The sequence below is a fragment of the Phascolarctos cinereus genome, unplaced genomic scaffold, assembly GCF_003287225.1.
Source record: "Phascolarctos cinereus isolate Bilbo 61053 unplaced genomic scaffold, phaCin_HiC Scaffold_9;HRSCAF=440, whole genome shotgun sequence".
In the NCBI taxonomy this organism is placed as follows: Eukaryota; Metazoa; Chordata; class Mammalia; order Diprotodontia; family Phascolarctidae; genus Phascolarctos; species Phascolarctos cinereus.
This window is the reverse complement of record NW_027556402.1, coordinates 208,275,575-208,298,039: the sequence shown is the minus strand read 5'-3', so window position 1 is coordinate 208,298,039 and position 22,465 is coordinate 208,275,575. Positions and strand designations below refer to the sequence as shown.

General features: G+C 42.0%; 1 protein-coding gene across 4 annotated transcripts in view; it reads right to left on the bottom strand.

The window, feature by feature from the left end:
- ABCC8 (ATP binding cassette subfamily C member 8) overlaps nt 1–22,465 on the bottom strand; it is a 137,463-nt gene that overhangs the window by 85,246 nt on the left and 29,752 nt on the right. For all 4 annotated transcript variants that reach the window (XR_013483806.1, XM_078148152.1, XM_021005294.2 and 1 more), the window contains exons 7-8: nt 12,226–12,390; nt 526–681 (exon numbers count right to left, since the gene is read on the bottom strand). Coding sequence is in view for 3 of the 4 variants with exons in the window: in XM_078148152.1 (XP_078004278.1) it covers nt 526–681; nt 12,226–12,390 (321 nt within the window). In the remaining variant the exon portion in view is untranslated. The remainder of the gene's footprint in view (nt 1–525; nt 682–12,225; nt 12,391–22,465) is intronic.

Here is a 22,465-nt window from a genome sequence, read left to right as displayed (position 1 = left end):
GTCAAAAAGAGAAGTCAGGTTAGACTGGGATAAACTATTCTTGACAAAGCCATGCACTTGACTTAGCAAGTCACTTTGTTGACTCAGGAGTCTTTTCTAAATATTAACTGCATTTTAAAGACTGCCATCTCTGTGCAATGAGAAAGGGAGGCACTGAATCACAGTATGTGCAGGGGTGAGAGATGGGAAAGAGGTATTCACTCACAGAAAAGATTTGGGCAGTGGTGGAAAGAGAGCATTGGACTTGGAATCAGGAGATTTGGATTGGAGTTCTGTGTGACCTTAGACAAGTCACTTCACTCAAATAGGCTTCATTTCCTTTTTTTTTCTTTGTAAAATGAGTGGTTAAACTAAATGATCTCTAAGGGCTTAAGAATTGTGATTCTATCTGTGATAGTGGTGACTACAGCCTGAAGAGGAGGGGGGACAAACAGGGCTGAAGCAGAGGCCAAATATGAGGCTCTGGAATGTAAGGAGGAAGAGTCGGGTGTGACTCCCAGAGAGTGATGACCTCTCAGCTCTTACCTGTGCAGGCATTGCCCAGAGGTTTGGGCACAAGAAGAAGAACCACATGAGCTGGTTGGTGTCAATGGCGACCAGATTACAGATTTGTCCGGCAGTCATTTCTCCCATGGACAGGTTGGATGTGGAAAGATGCATGATTTTGTTATAAATCTTGGTCTAGGAACAAAAGCAGAGTTCTTCCATTACACAGGTGGATGATCCTTTCCTTCCTTGCTATCATGATTGAATTAGTTCTTATATCTTCAAAGTAGAATTTTTGCTTGTTGGATAAAACAATTAAAAATGGCAGAACCAAATAAATGGATAGGGATGGTAGTGTAGTGTGAAAAGAGAAATGGACTTTGAGTCAGGAGCTTTTGAATCCTAGCATCTTCTCTTATGGACTGTGACCCTGACAAAGTCAGTCAACAGACATTACCCGCCATATGCCAGTCACTGTGCTAAGTTCTGTGAATACAAAGAAAGGGAAAAGACAGTTCCTGCCCTCAAGGAGTTTACAATCTAATGGAGGAGACAACACACAAACAACTATTCAAGCTATATATAGGATAAGTAGGACATAACCAACAGAAGGAAGGCACTACAATGAAGAGAGATCAGGAAAGACTTCCTACAGAAGATGGATTTGAGCTGGGACATGAAGAAAACCAGGCAAGCCAGGGGATGGAGATGAGGAGGGAGAGTACTCCAGGCATGAAGGAGAGCCTGTGAAAATATCCAGAGTTGGGAGATGGGGGGGGTAACTTAACCTTCATAACAGTACTCTTTTTAAAAACTAATTTTGAAAATTTTATTGATATCTTTAAATTTTACAGTACTTCCATTTCTGAATATATTCACCTCTCCTTCCCTACCTAATGGAAAGTTTAAGAGAGAAAAAAGGGGAAGACACAGCAATTTAGCAAAGCTAGTTGGAACATCAATTGATTCTGACAGTAAGGACAACGTTCTATACTCATACTTTGTCACCTTGGCAAAGAAGGGAATGAGGCACATTTTCTTGTCTCTTCTTTGAGGACAGACTTGGTCATTATAATTATTCACTGTTCAGTGTTCAGTTTCTTTCTGTTGTTGTTTTGCCATTTACATCAGGTGTATTGTTTTCCTAATCCTGCTTATTCCCCTCTGTATCAATTCATCTTTGCATGCCTCTCTGAATTGTTCACATTGGTAATTTCTTATGGTGGTCATGAATTCCATCATGTGCATAAATCACATTTTCCACAATTTGTTCAGCCACTCTTCAATCGATGGGCACCCACTTTGTTCCCAGTGGACAGCAACACTTTTGCGGTAACAAAAAATGGGGAACAAAGTGGGTGTCCACAGTGAATACAGAGCTGGGCTGAGAGTCAGGAAGACCAGTTCAAATCTAGCCTCAGATACTTATTAGCTGTGTGGCTTTGGGTAAATCACATAACCCCTGTCTGCCTCAGTTTCCTCATGAGATGATGTATGTAAGATGCTTTGCAAACCTCAAAGCAATTTATAAATGCTAATTATCCTCCTCCTCGTCACTATTATTCCATGACGAACGAAGAATACGAATTCATAGAAACACGGGAACACCTAGTGCAGAGTGAAGAAAGCAGAACTAGAATAACATTATAAGGATGATTATAATAATATGAATGAAAGCCAACCAAAAGGCTGTTGAACTCAGCTTAATTGCAATGAACAAGCTTGGGTGCAGAGAATAGATAATGGAAGACACTTCCTCTCAGCAGAGAGGTGCAACACTATGGGCACAGGACACGTTGTGTGCACTGTTAGTCGAGGTCATGTTGGTTGGTTTTTTCTTAATTGTTGTTTTTAATAAGGGAGACATCCATGGGGAGTGAGGTGAAGGATGTATAAGGAAATGATTGATAATTATATTTAATGGTCATATTTATAAATTATTATAAGCAATGCTAATTATACATTTAATTACTATAACTATTACAATTTGTAAATTTTAATATTTAATTTTTTTATTAAAACAAATAAACCCAAAAGACATTTTAAAAGCCTCTGGGCCTTGTACTACTTATTTCAGGGGTTGCTGGTTAAGTGTTAAAGAACAGAGAAATGTGAGTCCTGATGATTATAATAATGTAGTTATCTAACGCAAGGGTTTTTAACGTAAGTCAGATCATGCCCCTTGGAACATCACAACTACATATTGAGAAAGCCTGGCATCAGACAGTTTGATGCCATAAGGCAGGTTTTTATTTCTGCTATCAACAAGTTTTAGTCCTTGGTGCCACCAGCTTTAAGAGTGGAGCTGATTTTAACGAGGAAGCCTCAGCAGTGACCTAAGCCCCTTCCAGAACTCAGCAGGGGATTGAATTGCTTTCATGAGCTCAGAAGCTGAAACCTCTGTGCCCAGCATGTTTGCACAGACAGAAGGGTTAGGCAGCTTCAATTTCCTTTTCTCAAACAGATGGCGAGATCCTTCATCTTTGTTGGATTTGGTCTTAGATACACTAGGCAAACTTGCTATTTAAAGGAATCCTTTGGTAAAGAGAACACTCCTTTTGTAGACTGAATCAATTTATCAATCATTATTTCATGAGTAATCTATATGCTCATCAATGATTTTATTATTAACTAATTAAAATTTATTTTTTATCTAAGTCTAGGTTTTCCTATGTCAGACGTACTTAAGTGAGATACACCAGTTTGCCCTTCTACTGAGGGATGCAGTTCCCTTGTGAAGGCTTATAATAAGGGCTCTATTGTTTTTATTTGATTTGATTTTCCCAAAGGGCCATAATTAGTTTATTTTTATTCTGAACATAACAAAAAACAAATAAAATGGGCATTTCCACGTGCAGCATAGAAGAGAAACATATTACACCAAGGAAGCCGTGATTCTCTGATCTGTAGTTACATTGTCTTAGACAAACACACACAAAATTAAAAAAGCTTTATGGAGTAGTGAATAGATACTGGTGGTCTTGGAGGGAGGAAGACTGAAGTTCAAGACCCATCTCTGACATATCCTGGCAGTGTGACCCTGGACAAATCACTTAACCTCTCAGTGTCTTGGTAATTAAGGCTATAAACTGCAAAAAGAGTGTCAATCAGCACTGGTAGTAGTTTTTCTTCATTAAGAGTACTCACTCACAGGTCCATTCTTTCCTTCCCCCCAAGTCGATTACTGTACTGTATGAAATTGACAGAGCTGTTGGTGTGTCAGCCCAAAAGGTCCATGGGAATGATCTAGCCCAATTCCTTCATCTTCCCAAAGTGAAAACTGGAAGTCACACACCGAGCTGAGATTCAATCCCAACACCAATTCTGGTGTTCTTTCCGTTACAGCATGGTGGCCCAGGACAGTTCTCATGCCTTGCTATAACATGTAGTCCTCTGTTTTCATACCTCCTGTCATATTTAACTTCAATAGATACCACCTTCTAGAATATAATGTTTTCTGTATATTTCCCAAAATAGGTTTCAAGGGAACTTTAATAAATAACTTTTTATAATGATAACTCACGTTTTTATAGAGCTTTAGAGTTTACAAAATGCTTTCCTTATGATGATCCTGTGAAGATCACAGTATATATATTATCATACGATTTTAATCAATATTTTTTTTTAGGCAATTGGGGTTAAATGACTTGCCCAGGGTCACACAGCTGGTAAGTGTCAAGTGTTTGGTCTGAGGCTGGATTTGAACTTAGGTACTCCTGACTCCAGGGCCAGTGCTCTATCCACTGCAATCAATAACATGATAAGCATTTTAAGAGCCTGCTATGTGCCAGACACTGGGTATGCAGAGACAAAAAATAAACAGCCCATTTCCTCAAGGAGCTTTGACAGCAAACAACATACATGCATACAAGTACATACATAATACGTACAAGTTAATTTCAGGCAGTGATGTGCAGATACTAAGAAGCTAGGAGGCATCAGAAAGACTTTCACATGGGAGAAGAGTATTTGAGATGAGCTTTGAAGGAAGCTATGGATTCTAAGATGCAGAGGGAATGAGGGGGTACATTAAAGCAAAGGCATGGAGATGAGGATTTAGGGATGAAGAAATTGAGTCTCAGGAAAAGTGTTGGTGTGTCCAAGGTGACACAGATAATAGGTTTGCAAATAAACTCAGGCTTGAACCCAGCTTTCCAGATTATTTGTATTCTGAACTTGACAATTATGACAAAAATAAAACTTGGGGGCAGCTAGATGGTGCAGTGGATAGAGCACCGGCCCTGGATTCAGGAAGACCTGAGTTCAAATCTAGCCTTAGACACTTGACACTTACTAGCTGTGTGACCCTGGGCAAGGCACTTCATCTATTACCTCACCAAAAAAACCCCCAAAAAACAAAACTTGACAATTAACAAAAATAAAACGGGCATTTCTATATATTCTTTCCATTATAGCACACCTCCTTAGCTAAAGAATTCTGATTATTCTTTTTTTTTCCAGCTAGGCAATGGGGTTAAGTGACTTGCTCAGGGTCACACAGCTAGTAAGTATCAAGTGTCTGAGGCCAAATTTGAACTCAGGTCCTCCTGACTCCAAGGCTGGAGCTCTATCCACTGTGCCACCTAGCTGCCCCCAAAATACTTTTTTTTTTTTGGCTAGGCAATTGGGGTTAAGTGACTTACCCAGAGTCACAACACAGCTAGGCAGTGTTATGCGTCTAAGGCCCGATTTGAACTCAGGTCCTCCTGATTCCAGGGCCAGTGCTTTATCCACTGCACTACCCAACTGCCCCAGAATTCTGGTTATTCTTGAGAATAGCACATGTGCAGTACTGGCACTGGCGCAGCAGTGGGTGCTTATGAAATGTTTGTTGATCGACTGTCTCACGGAATCACATGGAATCACAATTTGGGAGTTGGAAAGAACCTGCTTGGCCATCTATTTCAACCCATACCTGAAAGAAATGCTTACTACAAATCTCCTTGACAAATGGTCATTCAGTCTTGGTTTGAAGACCTCCATGAAGGGGAAACCCATTACTTACCTCCTGAGGCAGCCCCATCCTCTTTGGGACAGCTCTAATTGTTAGGAAGTTTTTCCTGACCTCAACTCCAAATTTTCTTCATGCTTTCTACCCATTATGCCTAATTCTACTCTGCTGCCTCTGTGGCAGCAAGGTGGTACAATGGATAGAGCATTGGGCCTGGAGTCAGGAAGACCTGAGCTCAAATTCAACTTCAGATCCCTACTAGCTGTGTGACTCTGGTCAAGTCACTTATCTTCTCTCTGCCTCAGTTTCCTCAACTGTTAAAATGAGGATAATAATAGTACCTGCTTTCCAGAGTTGTTGTGAGGATCAAATGAGATAATATTTGTAAAGAACACAATGCCTAGCACATAATAGGCCCTTAATAAAATGTTTATTTCCTTCCTTCCTTCCCTCTAGGGCCAAACAGAATCAGCCTAATCCTTCTTTCATGAAACTGCCTTGTCTTTCATTGGGACCTAGACATTCCTGACTTTGAACTCATGGAGATACAAAAGGTCATTCCTCCTTGGGAAGCTTTGTGAAAGAAAATAGAGGATCCTTTTTTAAAAAATTTGTTTCCACAGCTCACATCTGTTTTCCCCATTTTCATGGCACAGAAAGCGATTGATGATTTTTATTGCAAGAGATTAAAATGCTGAAAAAGTAACCATTGTTTGAGCTACATTAAAATCATCAGAAAACAAGTGGCAGGCTATTGACTTGGGCATAATGGATTAAGGGGAGTTACAATTACATTTCTTTCCTTGCATTCAGAACTTGGGAGCCAGAAGTGCTTTGGCTCAGTCAACCCTCCCACATGACCTAGGGCAATCTGATGGGATGGCTCAGGTTGATCAATTAACTGTCCTCAGGAGACTTTCTCACCCCTCCTTCCATTTAGGTACAAGATTAGAGGCACTTCAGAGACTCCAAGGGACCAATAAACTCACAGATGGTTACAGGCTTCTCTCCTGGCTTTTTCACTCCCTGGATAGCCTTAAAACCTTCACTGAGTACCTGCTGGTAGATATCCCTCGGGATGTGTCTGTCACAGACTGAAACCTGAAACAGCCTGTTTGTTCTGTCTTTAACGACTCTGCAGCTACTCTCCTTCTCCCAGGCAAGCCCTTGGAGGTGAGATTTCCCAATCAGAAGCATTCCAATGGGAGTCAAGGACAATGGCCGGCAATCAAAGGTAGTCTGGTCAATGGGTGGCTTCAAGGTTTAACACAACCCTATGTAATAAGGAGCACACATATTCCTAGGATTGGAGCTGCAGAGATAAGAGAGGCCAGAGAGCACATCTAGGCCAATAACTGCATTTTTACAAGTGACAAAACTGAGGGACAGAGATGATAAAGGGACTCGCTCATGGTTGCACAGGTGGTGGTAAGTAACAAAGCTGGATATAAATCATTGTGCTGTGACTCCAGGTCTAAAATTTTTTTCTGCTGCACCACAATTATTGCCAATTTTACAAGGGTGGACATTAAAGCTAGGAGAACTTAAGTTATTTGTATATGGGCCACTTATCTCATCTCCTAGAGTTTGAACCAGATCTGAACCTGAACCTAATATTTTTTGGAGGGGGGAATTTCCTTCCTTCCTTCCTTCCTTCCTTCCTTCCTTCCTTCCTTCCTTCCTTCCTTCCTTCCTTCCTTCCTTCCTTCCTTCCTTCCTTCCTTTCCCTCCTTCCTTCCTTCCTTCCTTCCTTCCTTCCCTCCTTCCTTCCTTCCTTCCTTCTTTCCCTCCCTCCCTCCCCTTCCTTCCTTCCTTCCTTCCTTCCTTCCTTCCTTCCTTCCTTCCTTCCTTCCTTTTTCTTTTTCTTCCTTCCTTCCTTCTTTCTTTCCTTCCTTCCCTCCTCCTCCCTCCCTCCCTCCCTCCCTCCCTCCTTCCTTCCTTCCTTCCTTCCTTCCTTCCTTCCTTCCTTCCTTCCTTCCTTCCTTCCTTCCTTCCTTCCTTCCTTCCTTCTTTCCTTCCTTCCTTTCTCTCTCTCTCTCCCTCCCTCTCCCTTCCCCTCTTCCTCTGTCAGGAAAGTAAGAGGGAAGGCTTAACCTTCAGTGTCCTAGTGGTGACCTGGTTCTCCTCCAATAGCTAATAATTGTCACCATTCCTGACACAGCATTCTGGTTCACTACATTCATTACAGTTTGGAATACGATTTCAAACAGTTGTTCAGATGTTGTATCAGGTTCCCAGAGGGACTTGCACATTTCATACTCTGAGCAGGTGTTACTGACCACCAAGTCATCAGTCACTATGGGGCAGCCAGTGCTTCTTGGGTCCGAGTGGATGGCAGGAGGCCCAAGGAACAGTTGAGGGGCTGGGTCCTTAGGATATAGGCTGACAATAACTAGTTCGAGGTCACAGTTGCCAAATGGCTTCTCACTGAGGAAGTTAGCCACTATGCTCATTAGGACGTGAGGCTTGATTTGTCATCCCTAGTGGTTCAGAAAAAAAAATACTGCTGGAATTGAGCTTTGAATTTCAAAAGAATGAGAGCTCTCTAGGGGCAGGGACTGCATCATTTCCTTCTTTGTATACCCAACATGTAGCACAGTGCTTAGCACTTGGTAAATGTGTGTTCAGTTGAAAGAATGAATTTTGACTTAGAGAAATTGCATTTGAGACCTGTCTCTGCCACTCAACATGTGTGTGACCTAAGTCCCCTTCAGCTCTTTGGCTCTCAAATTCATCTGCAGACAGAGGGGGTTAGACTAGATGAGTTCTAATGTCCCTTACATATAGCTCTGAACTGGCAACTCTGTGATCTGATCCTTCCGTTCATGTAAATTTCATGAGAATCTCAGGCCCCGAGTAAGCCTTGGTCTTTGTGTGAATGGTGAGCTCAGCAAGGTAGAAAGGTTATTGATGGGGAAAACCTTCTGCAAGTCAATGGTGGCCACACAGGCCTGGATCTTAAAGCACATGATGACTGTGATAATCACCCAGTCCTTCCCCTTCATGACCATGATGACTCTTCCATTACTGATGTGGCCCTAGTAAGGGAGGCCTCCCTGAGGAGCCCTGATCCTGCTCTATCCTTCCCTGATGGTTTTTTCTAAGTAAAAGGCATTTAATTAAACAGCAGAGCAAAATAAAAGACAAGACAGATTCTTACACCCCCGCCCCATAACGAGAGAGGGGGAAAATGCAGGGACCACACATAGCTAAGGAAAGTCATGCATTCAATGCTGCTTTTTTTTTTTGTTGCTGTCATTCAGTCATTTCAATCAAATCCAACTCTTTGTGACCCCATTTCAGGTTTTGTGGGCAAAGATACTATAGTAATTTGCTATTTCCTTCTCCAGCTCATTTTACAGATGAGGAAATGGAGGCAAACAGGGTTAAGTGACTTGCCTAGGGTCACACAGCTAGTAAGTATCTGAGGCCAGATTTGAACTCAGGAAGATGTCTTCTTGACTATAGGCCCAGTGTTCTATCCATTGCATCACCCAGCTGCCTCTTTGTTTTGACATAACTTTAATGTCTGAATACATCTGCTCTGCTACCCGGTAATTGAACCCTCCCTTGTGACAAAGAAAAAAATAATTAAGCAAAAATAAGTGAAACAGTAACTCTGATAATGCATGCAACATCCTGCTCTCCTACTCCCCTGCCTCTCTGCCAAGAGGAAGGAGGCATGATGTTTCATTTTATGGTTTCCAGTGGTTTATCAGTTCCTCAGAGTTTGACTTCCTTTTAGTTATCTTTTCCCTGACATCATTTTAGGCATTCTACATACTACTCCCCTCATTCTGACGCTTTTCTTACTACACCAGATCTACTTCATATTTGCTCAGTTTAAGGAAGGATTCAATCTGCATGATTATCAAGGCCTTGGTCACACTTTTATTTCTTCTCATAAGACCTTTCAAGAACAGTGTCAAGCTCCTGTTTCCATGAAATCAGTCAGCATCATGGGTCTTGAGCATTTTTTTCCCTAGTTGCATTTGGAACTTAATAACAACTTTTCTGGGTTCTACTGACTCTGCCAGCATCTGAGACTTTAATGGACTAGTTCCCATGTTCCTCTGGTATGTAAAGGAACTACATTGATGCTAATCCTCCAAAATTGCCCAAAGAATGGAGCTGTATTAGGAGCTGGGTGGCCCAGCAAACAGTGTAGGGGTCCCATTGCTTGGGAGCCTCTAGTTCTAGCCTTTTCAAAGGTATAGAATTTCCAACTACTTTCAAATTTTTTCTTATTCCAGAACAACTAAAGTAAGAATAAAAAGCTTTTTTTTAAAAAAGTTATTCCTTAAAATACATTTAAAGTCCAATAAGAAAATCAATTAAACCAACCAAGATATGTAGACAAGTAACAAAAATACACAAGACCAAAAGCTATTCTACAGCAGAAAATTATCAAACTATATGAACAAACAGTTCTCAAAAGAAGCATTGGGGCAGCTAGGTACCACCTAGCTGGATGGACTGCCTTGCCTGGAATCAGGAAGACCTCAGTTCAAATCTAGCCTCAGATACTTCCTAGCTGTGTGACCCTGGCCACACAGATAGGGTGTTAACCCTATCTGCCCCAGTTTCCTCATCTGTAAAATGAACTGGAGAAGGAAATGGTAAACCACTCCAGCGTCTTTGCTAAGAAAATCCCAAACAGGGTCACAAAGAGTAAGACACTACTGAACAACGATAACAAAAGCGATTTCTCCATAGAAAATTATCAAAGGATGTGAACAAAACAGTTCTCCATTAACAATCACATATATTAATCCAAATCACCACTAATAAGAGAAATGTAAATATAGAAAATGCTGAGGCTTTACCTCCCGCTCAGAAAACTGGCAAAGATGACTAAAGATCATGAGTAGTTAATGTTGGAGGAATTGTGGAAAGAGGCACACTAATGCATTGTTGGTGGAGATGTGAATTACTACAACTATTCCCTTTGTCTTATGGAGTCATTTACATTTTGGTCCATTCTAATTTTCAGGGAGTTCAGTTCTTGCATAAGGTCTTTTCTAAGGTATTAATTCTCCTTGCCATTCTTTCCTTCCTAGCACTTCTATTGTTTAATTTCTTGTTTCATTTCTTCCAGGTGGTTGAGATATTCTCTTCTCTGATGCACTACTTGGCCACGTTGTGAAGATACTCTCTTCTTCTGGTTTACTCTCTTGGGTTTCTCTCAATACAAGATATTTCCTTATTGTGTTCAACATTTTTCTTCTGTTTAGTCATATTTCAGGTCTTAGTTTTTAGACTGGGGGCTTGTGCTTAGGTCAAACTCTACTCTCATACTCCCAGCCGGTATTGGCAGCCCCTGCTTGATCCCAAGTTTGGTGTCTTCTAAGTGTAGGATCTACCTTCTGAAGGAACTCTCTATCCTTGTCTTCTGCTGTGGCTCAAGACTAGACTGCCTGGGTGCTGGGGCTACCTCAATGCTAAACTGAACTGGGACTACCTGAATGCTGGTCTGGCTCTGTTTCCTGACTTGGCAGGGCTCCCTAGGTATCTCTGCACTAGGTTACGCTCTGGCCCTGTCTCCTAATATGGGACCATGCTATTTTACACTTCACCTTCACCTTCTAGAGGAGTTTGACAATCTGTGCAGTCGTGGACTAAATGAAGGAGTTTACAGCTAATTCTCTTTGATTTACTCTATGACTGTTCCTTCCGGTGTGTTTTTAGAGCTTCACTTAGGTGTTGGGGCGGGGCAGGAATCTGAACTCCTCTAGGTCCTGACAAGCTGCCATCTTTTCACAATTCCATGGTGCAACAATTCTGGAAAGCAATTTGGAATTCTGTGACCAAAATGCCCATATCTTTTGACTCAGAGTTCCTTTGCAAAGCATATACTCTAAGGAAATTGTTGTCAAAAAGAAAGGCTCCATATATACTGAAAGATTTATAGCAATACTTTTAGTGGTAGCAAAGACTTAGGGACAAAGCAGATGTTCATTAATTGGGTAATGGCTAAACAAATTGTGGTACATGAATGTAATGGAATATTACTGTGCTGTAAGAAATGATAGATGCGATGAATACAGAGAAGTATAGAAAGATCTACATGAACTGATGCAGATTGAAGTAAGCAGAGCTAAGAAAACAATATACATGACTACAAAAATATAAGGGGAATGAACGACTAAAAAACAATCAAAACTGACTGTTACAAAATTACAAAGAATGACAATACCCTTCACTCCTTGACAGAGATTAGATCCACAGGTATTAAACACTGCATATTGGGTCAGATTTTTTTCAATTGGTTTTGCTGAATCTTTTCTTTTTCTTCTCTTTACATTTTTTTTTGTTATAAAGTGTGGTTTTCTTGGACACAGAGAGGGAAGAATTCTAGCTAATGAAAAATTAAAAAATACCAGTAAAAACCCATTAAACAATCAACAACCAAAGATATTTTGGGAGGGTCTGTGGTGATGAGAGTGGAGGCGAATCACTAGGAGAGCTTGTAGCCTTCCCTGAGAAGTCATATGGTGTAAAGGGAAAAGCATAGGACCTATAATCAGAAGGCTTAGGTTAAAATATTGGCTCTAATTATTACTAGCTATGTGACCACAGGCAAGTTGTTCTCCTTTTCCCCATCTTCAAAGTGGGAGTAATAATACTTACACTGATTATCCCACAGGGCTGTTGGGAGGAAAATGCTTTTTTTTTTTAATAAAACTTTTAAAATGCTTACAGAGCTTTGAGTTGGGATCATTGTTCAAGGTGAAGAGAAGGGATATACTGAGAAAGTCAACACACACCCATCCAATGCCTTTCCATACCTGTATTGCTCCTCTTAGGTTGATTCCAGTTTCAATGGCGACATAGTAGGATGCTTGCAGAAACGTCCTCTGTAGCAGGAGGGCAAGGAACAATAGCACAGCCAACACGTAGGCGTTGGCAAGGAACTCTTCAGATGAGACAAAGTAAACACCAAGGAACTTAGTCTGTTGGGTGAAAAGCACAGATTGGAAGTAAATATCATCACTGACAAGTAGCACCACGGTTAGGCAGACTTATAGGGCACTTCGTATGATGGAAGAGGACATGGATGGCTACTGGTGGGCATCATCACGGATTTTCAGAGGCTACGTAGTCTACCAATGTGTGTCTGAACAGAAATTCCCTCTACAACTTTCCTGAGAACTCACCCAGCAGTCACTTAGAATTTGCTTAGAGATTTCTGTGAACTTAGAGTCATGGATCCCGATTTAAAATTTTGGTTTTGTTTCTTTCTATTCAGGTAACTTTAGGCAAGTCACTCAGTCTCTCTGGGTCTCAGTTTTCTCATTTTTAAAATGATGGGGTGGGACTAAATGATTACTAAAGTCGTCCCAGCTCTAGATCTATGGCAATGACTACGACCGGGTGATGGGGAGCTCACTACCTTAGGAGGTAATCCACTGCAGAAATTTTCCCCCTTAACTCGTGGTTTAATGCGCTTTTCTACAACTTCTAACCACTGCTGTTAGTCTGCCCTTTGGGAACAGCCCTTCAGATAAATGAAAACAGTTTTTATGTTCCTTCCAAGTCTGCTCTTCTTTGGCTAAACATCCTCAGTTCCTTCAGTCAATCAATGTAAGGCACGGCTTACAATCCTCTCGCCATCCTGGTTGTCCTCCTCTGTACATACTTCAGATTGTCACTTTCATAAAAGTTACCTTCTGAGAGTACCTTCAGATATTGAGGGCAGCCAGGTGGCACAGTGGATAGAGTGCCTTGCCTGGAATCGGGAAGACCTGAGTTCATATTCAGCTTTTGACACTTACTATCTGTGTGACCCTAGGCAAATCACTTAACCCCATCTGCCTTAGTTTCCTTACTGTAAAATGAGCTGGAGAAGAAACGGCAAACCACTCCGATATCTTTGCCAAGAAAATCCCAAATGGGGCCATGAAGAATTGGACATGACTGAAAATGACTAAACAATAAGGGAAGACTATAATGAAGCTTTTACTGCCCTGGTTCTGGACACCCTCCCTCTTCTAATGCATTCTGCAATCCCATGTCCCAGCATTGACTGTGGACTGTATTTATAACCAACTAAAACCCCTGAGACTGTTTCCACACAAGCTGCTGTCTAAGTCATGTTTCTCCTATCCTGTATTTGTTCTTGGGCTGATGGAGAAATCTAATTAACCATTTCTATCCAATTAAAGGAAGGCCTAAGCTGCTGTCCTCCCCTCGACATGGGGGCCAAGGGAGTGGGGCCAGATTCTCACCCTAGGTCCTAGATCTCTGGTTCTCTGTGCTTGGGCACTGCTGTGAGCAGTGTTCCCTGGTGAAGCATCAAAGACACTGAGCAAATCACTGATTAGCTGAAGCCAGAGCTGTTGGAACAAATCCCTCGATGTTTGTTATCTATTTTCTGTCATTAAAATGTTATCAGCCAACATTATTCGTAATATTAATAGGAAGCAATTGAGAGGGGCAGGGGAGTTATGAGTGCCCAAGAACAGAAGACGGCCAGAGAACACATCCATTCATAGCTCTCCAGGCAAGGCAAATGGAAAGACGTGTGCATTTTAGACAGAAGTCCTCTAGCCCCCGGTCTCTAATAATTCTATCATTGTAATATAGCAGAAGGAATACTGCCTTGGGAATAGTAAGGTTCAGTTCTCAGCTCTGCCATTCAGGTATGTGACAGCAGGAAAATCCGTCCCCTTCCCTTCCTGGGCTTCAGTTTCCTCCACTGCAAAATGAAGGAACTGGCCTAACTGAATGCTCAGGTCACTTCCAGGTTTGCCATTCCAGAGTCTAAATGTCCACTTCATGCTTCTGGTGTTCAGTGCAGTCCTCAGCTAGGTCCTGCCCATAATAGGCAGCTAGAAAAACAAATTTCTTGCTAAAGACACCAGGGAATAAGTGTTTTCTTTTAGAGGCAGCATAGGCAGCTATAAGAAACACTTTGATCTTGGTAAACAGGCACTCACGGACAGTACTACATCAATATTTGCATGAAGCTGGAATAGTTTACTTTCTGAGAAATTACATTGAACTCACTAGCTTTTAAATGAAAATCCCATTAAAGTAGGGAGAAACTGGGCATTCTCATCTTTAGCAGTCTCTCGCTCACCAGTCTGCAGGAAAATCTCTGGTCCTGCAATGTCAGAGGAAGGACCTCCAGGCTCTCAGCTATGTGGCACAGTGTAATTCCGTTTACAGTCAGCTAATTTGTCAATTAAACTACAAGGATTTCCTAAGCACTTACAAATGCTAGGTAGTATTTGAAGTTCAATGACAGAAGTGATAGAATCTCTGACCTCAAAAGGCTTACATTCTATCAGAAACAACATGAACACATAAAAGCACATACAAAAATAGGTAAATTCAAGATAGTTTTAAGGAGAAGCACTAGGAAGTAGCATCTGGTGAGGGTTAATATAGAAAGATTTCATGAACTGAATTTTGAAAGAGACCAGAGATTCTAAGAGGCAGAAGTGAGGACAGAGTGCATATTGTGCATAGGATACAGCCAGTGCAAAGTCATTTAGGTGGGAGATGGAGTGTTATAGGTGAGGAACAGCCAGAAGACCAATTTATCCGGATCATAGAGTGCATGAAGGGATGGAAATAGAATAAGGATGGAAAGGTAGGTCATAGGTCTAAAAGTTGTTTTAAAATAGAAATATGTACATATGTACATATTTGTGTCTAATGGTGGCCATCTCTAGGGCTTGGTGGGAGAGGGGAGGAGGGATGAAAAAAAGGACAAAGAAAAAAAGAGAAATTTACATGATGACTTTATTGTATATTTAAAAGGAATAGCAAGTTGTACATAATAGATTTGCAGTTTCAGTGCAATCATTTTTTTTATTATATTAGGTTATAGAAATGCTTATTTTATTTCATAAATTAAAAATAAAATAAATTTTTTAAAACAGGAATTTAAATGCAAAACAGAAGAGTTTATATTTCATACTTGGAGCAATAGAAAAATACTGAAATTTTTTGAGACTGGGAATAACGTGCTAGGAGAGAATCACTTTGGTAGCTGTGGGGAAAATAGATTAGGGAAGGCAGATACTGGACAGGGAGATCAGTTAGGAGGCTGATGGAATAGTGCAGGTGAGAGGTGTTGAGTACCTACAGTGGTGGCCACGTGAGTAGAAAGAAGGGGATGGATTCAAGAGTTGTGAAGACACAATTGCTAAGGCTTGGCAGGTGACTGACTATGTGGGATGTGGGAGAGTGAGGAGCTGAGGACAGTGATGCAGTTGTAAACGTGAGTGCTTGGAAGGATGTTGGTACCCTTGACACAAACTGGAAAGTTTGGAAAAGTGGGAGAAGTGGGGCAGGGAGATACAAGTTTTCGGACACGTGAGTCAGAGATTCTAGGGTTTAAAATGTCTACTGTGCAGTTGGTGATGTGAGAAAAGAGTCCAGGTAGAGAAACTGGGGCTAGATATATGCATCTTTGAGTCATCTGCCTAGAGCTGATAATTAAACTCATGGGAGCTGATGAGGTCACCAAGTGAGAGAATATATAGAGATGAGAGCTCGGGATAGAGCTTTGGGGGATAGCTACCCTCACAGCCAACATGCATATACATGTCCATATATACATAATCAGGACACATGCTCTTAAAGGGAGATTTCCCTTCAGGAATAGCAAGAACCAGACACCATAGGGAAGCGACAGGTTCTTAATGAGGGATCATCTAAGCCCCTAGAGAGAGAGACAGCATCATACGATATAATGAGTCCTCTCTGGGGGCTTCCTAGCTCAGAGATACTCTCCCCAGTGCACAGTAAAGACTAGCTGGGGGAGAAGGACAGAATGGAGGGCCTGTATCTTTTGAATCAGAACACAGAGATTCTTGGGAAAAAGCTGAGCCGGAGATAAAGACAGTGAAAAATGGAAAATAGTGAAATTAGAGTAAAAAGATAGTGAAATCTGGAAGCACAGAGACAACCAATTCCTCACTCAGAGATCTAGTTCAGTGGAGTCAGGGACAAATCTCTGACTACCAAGGGTACAGGAGATGCCTGTCTTCTGACTGGTTTGGGAACCAGAATCTTTTCTTTTAATCATATGGACACCGGACACCCCACTCACCCCGTGTTTCTTCTCCTGGCTCTGCTTTTGACTCTGAACTTGTCACCACACTTCTCACCCTGGAACATCCCTTTGTCCTTGAAATCCCCTTCTCCTCTGGATGAATTTCTCTCAGAGGCTCCATTTCCATGCTATTTTCCCTCGTTGGAATATAATCTCCTTGAGGGTAAGGACTCTCTTTTTTTCTACTATTTGTGTCCCCAGCAAGTGTAGCACAGTGCACGGTGCATAGTAAGCAATTTAAAAATGTTTGTGACCTGGCTGTTGACTTGTCAGAATCACAGACACACGTCCCCCATCTTCCCCAAGTTTGGGTCTTTTTTTTTTTTTAATGTGGGCCTTCACCTGGGCTTGCCTCAAATGCTAATTTCCAGGGGATGCTGTTGTATTGTTTGCTCACTGGCCACAAACAGAGCTGGGAAGCTCATTGAAAAGCAATCTAATAACCTAACATCTAGGAGGGAAGCTCTGGGCAGGTTTGGACACAGGAGCTCATGCAGGAGTCTGCAGTACTGGGGTCCAGGGAGACAAAGCATCTTATCCAAGGTAACAAGGCAGGAAATAACAGAGCCAGCACTTGAATCTAAGCCTTATGACCCCATGTCCAGCGCTCTTTCCATAACACCCTGTTGGGGTGTTGTTAAATGTTAGCTATGAAGCCGGCAAATCCTCTGTTTTATAAACAGCACAGAAGAAAGACACGGACTCTGGGAGTCAAAGGACCTGGGTTCAAGTGTGACCTTGTTGGTAAGGTACTGAACCTCCTTGGCCCTCAGTTTCCTCATTTGTAAAATGATGGTGTCAGAGTAGCTGGCCTCTGATATCCCCTCTAGCTGTAGAGCCTCATGGGCCTACATTTATATTTAAAATAGTACATGGAGCAGCTTGGGCTAAGCTAGGGATAATCTGTTCTGAAGGCAGGTACACAGTTGGAGTGCCATCCATAGATTCCTGAATCTGTATCCTTTTAAAATCCACATATTATACCCTTGCACAGAAGGTGCAGGGGATGGGGCATATACCTCTGTCTTCCTCCTGGCCAGTTGGGACACTGGGAAATCATCTTCTCCTCTCTAGGGAGGTTGGGTGAGGTTGACATGTGGCAGCTGGAAGCAAATAATCTAGGCCAGGCATCGGAGGCTTTGTTCTCAGATGCTTCCTGCCTAATAGTGTCATGACAGATTCTATGACAGGGTTTGAGGAAAGATGAGCTGCAAATAGAGGTTTATAAGTGGGAGGGGACCTGATGAGATCTACAAAAGGCAATCTTTACCGATCACACACACCTACCCACAGCTTCAGACACAGGACGACAAAGGGACATAGAAAGACAATGACACATTTATATTCTCTTTCTCTCCCCTCCTCCTTCATCCTTTCTTCTCACCTCTCCCTCCCCCTCCCTAATTCTTCAGAAGTGTCTTCCCTCGAATCAGCCTCTGACACATCTTTTCTGAGCTCAGGCTGTAGTGACAGATTTCAGCACCTGGAGCTGAGGATGAATTTAATTTCCCAGCCTCCTGAGCCCTGATCAGTGGCATGTACTGCACGTGATGGTGGGGGAGTGAGCGATGAAGGACTCCTTGGCCCCTACGTGCATCACGCCAGGGCGGAAGGGAGGCGGGGGAGGCAGGGAGGTCAGAGGGGAGGAAGGAAGATCTGGCAGAGATATCGAAACCTCCAGTAATCTAACAAAACAATACAAGTGGCTCGGCCTTGCTGATGCCAAGGACAACGTGCTATTGCTGGCCTGGAAACTGAAGTGAGTCCAGGCTGAGCTGTTTACAACACCAGTGAGATCTGCCCATGGGCCAAGGCTGCAGAGTGGAGGATTTAGGCTGTGCTTGGGGAAAAATATTTCTAGGATCAATAGAGCAAATGAACTAACATAGGTCCAGAGCTTTGTAAGCCTTAAAGACCTATAGAAATGCTAGTTGTTGCAGTCATTGAAAGGACTTTAGAGGTCTTCTCATCCAATCTCATTTTACAGATGAGGGAATAATAATAATAATGACATTATTATCAACTAATAATAAAAAATTATTATTAGGAGTTGGAAAGGACTTCAGAGGGCTTCTAGTCCAACCTCATTTTATAGATTTATTAACTGATAATAAATAATAATTGCTTTTATTCAGAGTTAGAAGAGACTTTAGAGAGCTTCTAGTTCAAACCCATTTTGCAGATGAAAGAATAATAATAATAATGATAATAATTAACTAATAAGAAATCATCCTGATTATTAAGAGTTGGAAGAGACTTTAGAAGTCTCCTAATCCAATCTCATATTACAGATGAGGGAATAGAGGAGCAGAAAGATTAAAAACATTTGTCCAAGGTCACACAGGTAATTTTGTAACAGAGCCAAGATTTGAACCCAGGTCTTAGACTCCAAATGAGTGCTGAGTCCAGCACACCTTTCCGGGGCAAGGGGAGAGATGGGCTGTTAAGTATTGGCTGTGACACTGGCCGATCTCCTTCCTTCTGCACTGAGGTACTAATAATGAGAAGCATCACACCATTCGGCGTAGTGGACAGAGTACTGGACTCAGAGTCAGGACCCCTTATCAGATGCTACCTCTGGCCTTTAATTAATGTGTGACCTTGGGCAGATCATTTAGCTGCCCTGAACCTACTTTTCACGTCTCTACAATGAAGAGGTTGGATGTGATCCCCTGTAAGGTCTCTTCCGACTCAACCTCCACCTCTACAATTCTGTGAAAGCCCTTCAAGTCCCTCTCTCCAGGACCAGTTGGCTCCGGAATGGACCCTCTGATGAACAATGGAAGCGGGCTTTCTAACCTTAACTTTTGGGCAATAAGCAGAAGCTGCTCAAGAAATCTAAATCTCTCTGGCTGGCTAGAAGTTCTGCCTTCCTAGTCCAATTAGGGTCATTCAGTCCCAGAATTCCCTGTGTAGAAAATCTATTTGTGTGCCCCAAGTCATGAGCAAGGGGAAGATCCTGCTTTTCATCATTCCTCTGTCCTATGTGAAACCCTTTTAAAGTACAGGGTAAGCCACGAACCTTTACTCTGGGGCAGTAGTGGGCTGATGCTGGTGGTGGTGATAATGCAGCTAGGACACATAATGGATAAAGCATTAGACTGGGAGTGAACTCGAATCCTGCCTCAAATATTTACTAGCTGTGGGACTCTGAACAAGCCATTTAATTTCTCTCAGTCTCAGTTTCCTCATCTGTAAAATGGGGATATTAATAGTATTTATTTCATAGGATTAATATAAGGCTCAAATGATAAAACACATGCAAGGAACTTTGTAAAGAACTGTATAAATGTTAGCTATTATTATTAGTTAGCTATTACGCAGCAGAAATTCTTCCATTGTTCCTGGATCAGGTGCAGAAGTGGAAAATACATAACCTCTGAAAGCATCCAATATGCCCAAACAGAGGACAAGCCTTCTGCCTGGGAAATTAAATTTCATGTTCCCTGGTGTAGAATCTCCCCCTCCCCCCCATGTCTCCCGAAGCCAGGTGTGGAGGATTAATTGTAATTCGGCAAAATGAAATTTAATCAAGACCCTGTGAGGATTAAGTGCTGCCTGAAGTTTAGGGCCTCATTAGATGGCTGGTATTACATGAGGGGGAGCCATCAATTATTCAAGTCACTAATTATGCCTCTGCTTTTTCTTTTCCCACTTGTTTGTGGTTAAGAGGTTAGAGTCTCTTCCTCATTGGGAAAATAAGATTCCAGAACTCATCCAGAGTGGTGACTTTCCGATTTTATAATCATCTGAAATGAATTGGTTGTAGAAAAGTGGCAGAAAGGACAAAGGATCCAGATTAAAAAGGAAAAAAAAGCTCAGGCAATGTCAACGTCTTTTCTCAGGTTCCTTCCTCTGGCTCCAGATAATCAATGGCTCTGACAAAGCTCCGGTTTCAAAACAAAACAAAACAAAACAAAACACCAGCTCAAGACCTTTTGCAGAGTAAGCTCCTAATAAACATTTGTTGAATGGATGAATGAATGAATGAATGAATGAATGAATGCATGAATAAAATTAGACGTGTCAATTGCTCTCTAAGACTGGGAGCTCTGTGAGATGAATATAGTCTTGTACTGATCCTTTTCATTTCTAATTAGAAGATTTACTCATAGATCGTTTGAGCCGGAAGGGCCCTTAGAGATCATTGAATGAAAGTTTCATTGCTCTAGCTCTGGAAGGAACCCTGGGGGACAACCAAGGAGCTGGATCCCCTCATTTTACACATGAGGAAACTGAGGTCCAGAGAAGGGAAGAGATTGCTTAAGGTCACATAAGTAGTGACCAGCACAGCTAGGATTTTACTCAAGGTCTTCCTATTCCAAATTCAGTGAGCTTTCTCTTGTAAAACAAGTTAAAAACCTTCAATTTACAGAAGAGGAAACAGAGGGACTTGTTCAAGGTTACATCATGAATCAGTGAGAGAGTCAGAATTCGAACTCATGTCTCTTGAGTCTCCATTCAGTGGCTTTTCTAGTGAACCAAATAATCAGAGCAGGATTTCTTAAAAACAGGATACCCCAGGAATGCATTTTTAGCATTAGGTTGAATGTTTATTTCTCTTTAGGACAGATGTTCTTAACCTTTGGTCTGTGAACTTTTTTTTTTATAACTATTTCAATATAATTGGTTTCTTTTGTAATCTTAGCTATTCTGTTTTATGCATTTAAAAATATGATTCTGAGAAGGGGGCCTTAAGCTTCACCAGACTGCTCAAGGGATCCGTGACCCACAAAGGGTTAAGAATCCCTGCCATAGGATTAAAGGCTCCAGGCCCCAGCATCAATAGTGGTCACGTTGAATTGGAGGAGGGAAGGAGGAGAGCATGGTCCTAGAATACAGAGTGGAGCTGTAGACCAGCCAGGCCCATGGAGACTCCAGGGCAGGGCAGCAGCTCAGATCAGGCAAAAAATAAATCTCTCCCAGCCACTGAAACAGCCTTGAGGCTGTGTCATTCACTGCCCTGTGGGGTTTGCTCTTTGCTGCAATGCTATCATTTAAATCAAAACACCAGCAGGATGTTGGGGGAAGGGCAGTGTGTGTGGGGAACCTCAAAAGCTTGCCTCTGGAATGACTGTAATGACTCAAAGGAAAAATGAGGATGGGGATTAGGGCTTTTTTATCCCCAGGATCATGCAGTTCAATAAACCCTTCCTATATTTCAGACACTGGGCTAGGTGCTGAACATATATAGACAAAAGTCAGAGGGTCCCTGATTCAAGGTACTTATGTTCTTGGGGGGGAAGGGGGGAGGCAAGAACAGGTACATAGGAAAGTCAGTACAAAATGTATGATTGTAACCTATGGTTCAGGACCGTCAAGCTCTAGAATCACACAAACAGAGGCGAGAGGTGTGTATGTGGCCTACACCCAGAATTTATCCTGAGGTATTGTTGGGGTGCTTGGGTGCTTATGTCTGGGTGCTTGTACTCGGACCTCAATTTCTCTCTAGCCTCAGAAGCACTATCCCTGACAGTTTCTCCCCAGCCCAAAGACCCTGTGCCTAGCAATTACTCATGAGTGGGCCCCAGCAAGACCCTTATCTCTCTCCCTGGTGCAGTTCCAAACAGCACCTGAAGGATTTATGAATTTGAACTGGCTTTGCACTGGTTCATAAAGACATTTTTACCCACTGGACTATATCCTACTGCCCTACCTCATTATCTACATCCTGGACTCTTCTAGACTTAAAACATATGTGTACTCCCTACATCTATCTTGTCAAACAAGACATTGATTGGTGACAGACTGGACAACTCTCAGTTACCCCTGAACTCTAGTTGACTCAGTGACAACGCAGGCCTAAAACCACACCTCCATGTGGCCCCCCTTGTGGGCTTTTCCCAGTGAACTCTGGGTAAAACGCCTGCGCAGCAGATACAAGTGTATGTTTCTTTAAGAACTGACCACTCCTTAACCACTCCCTAATCCCGCCCTGAATCCCCTAGTTAGCATATTTG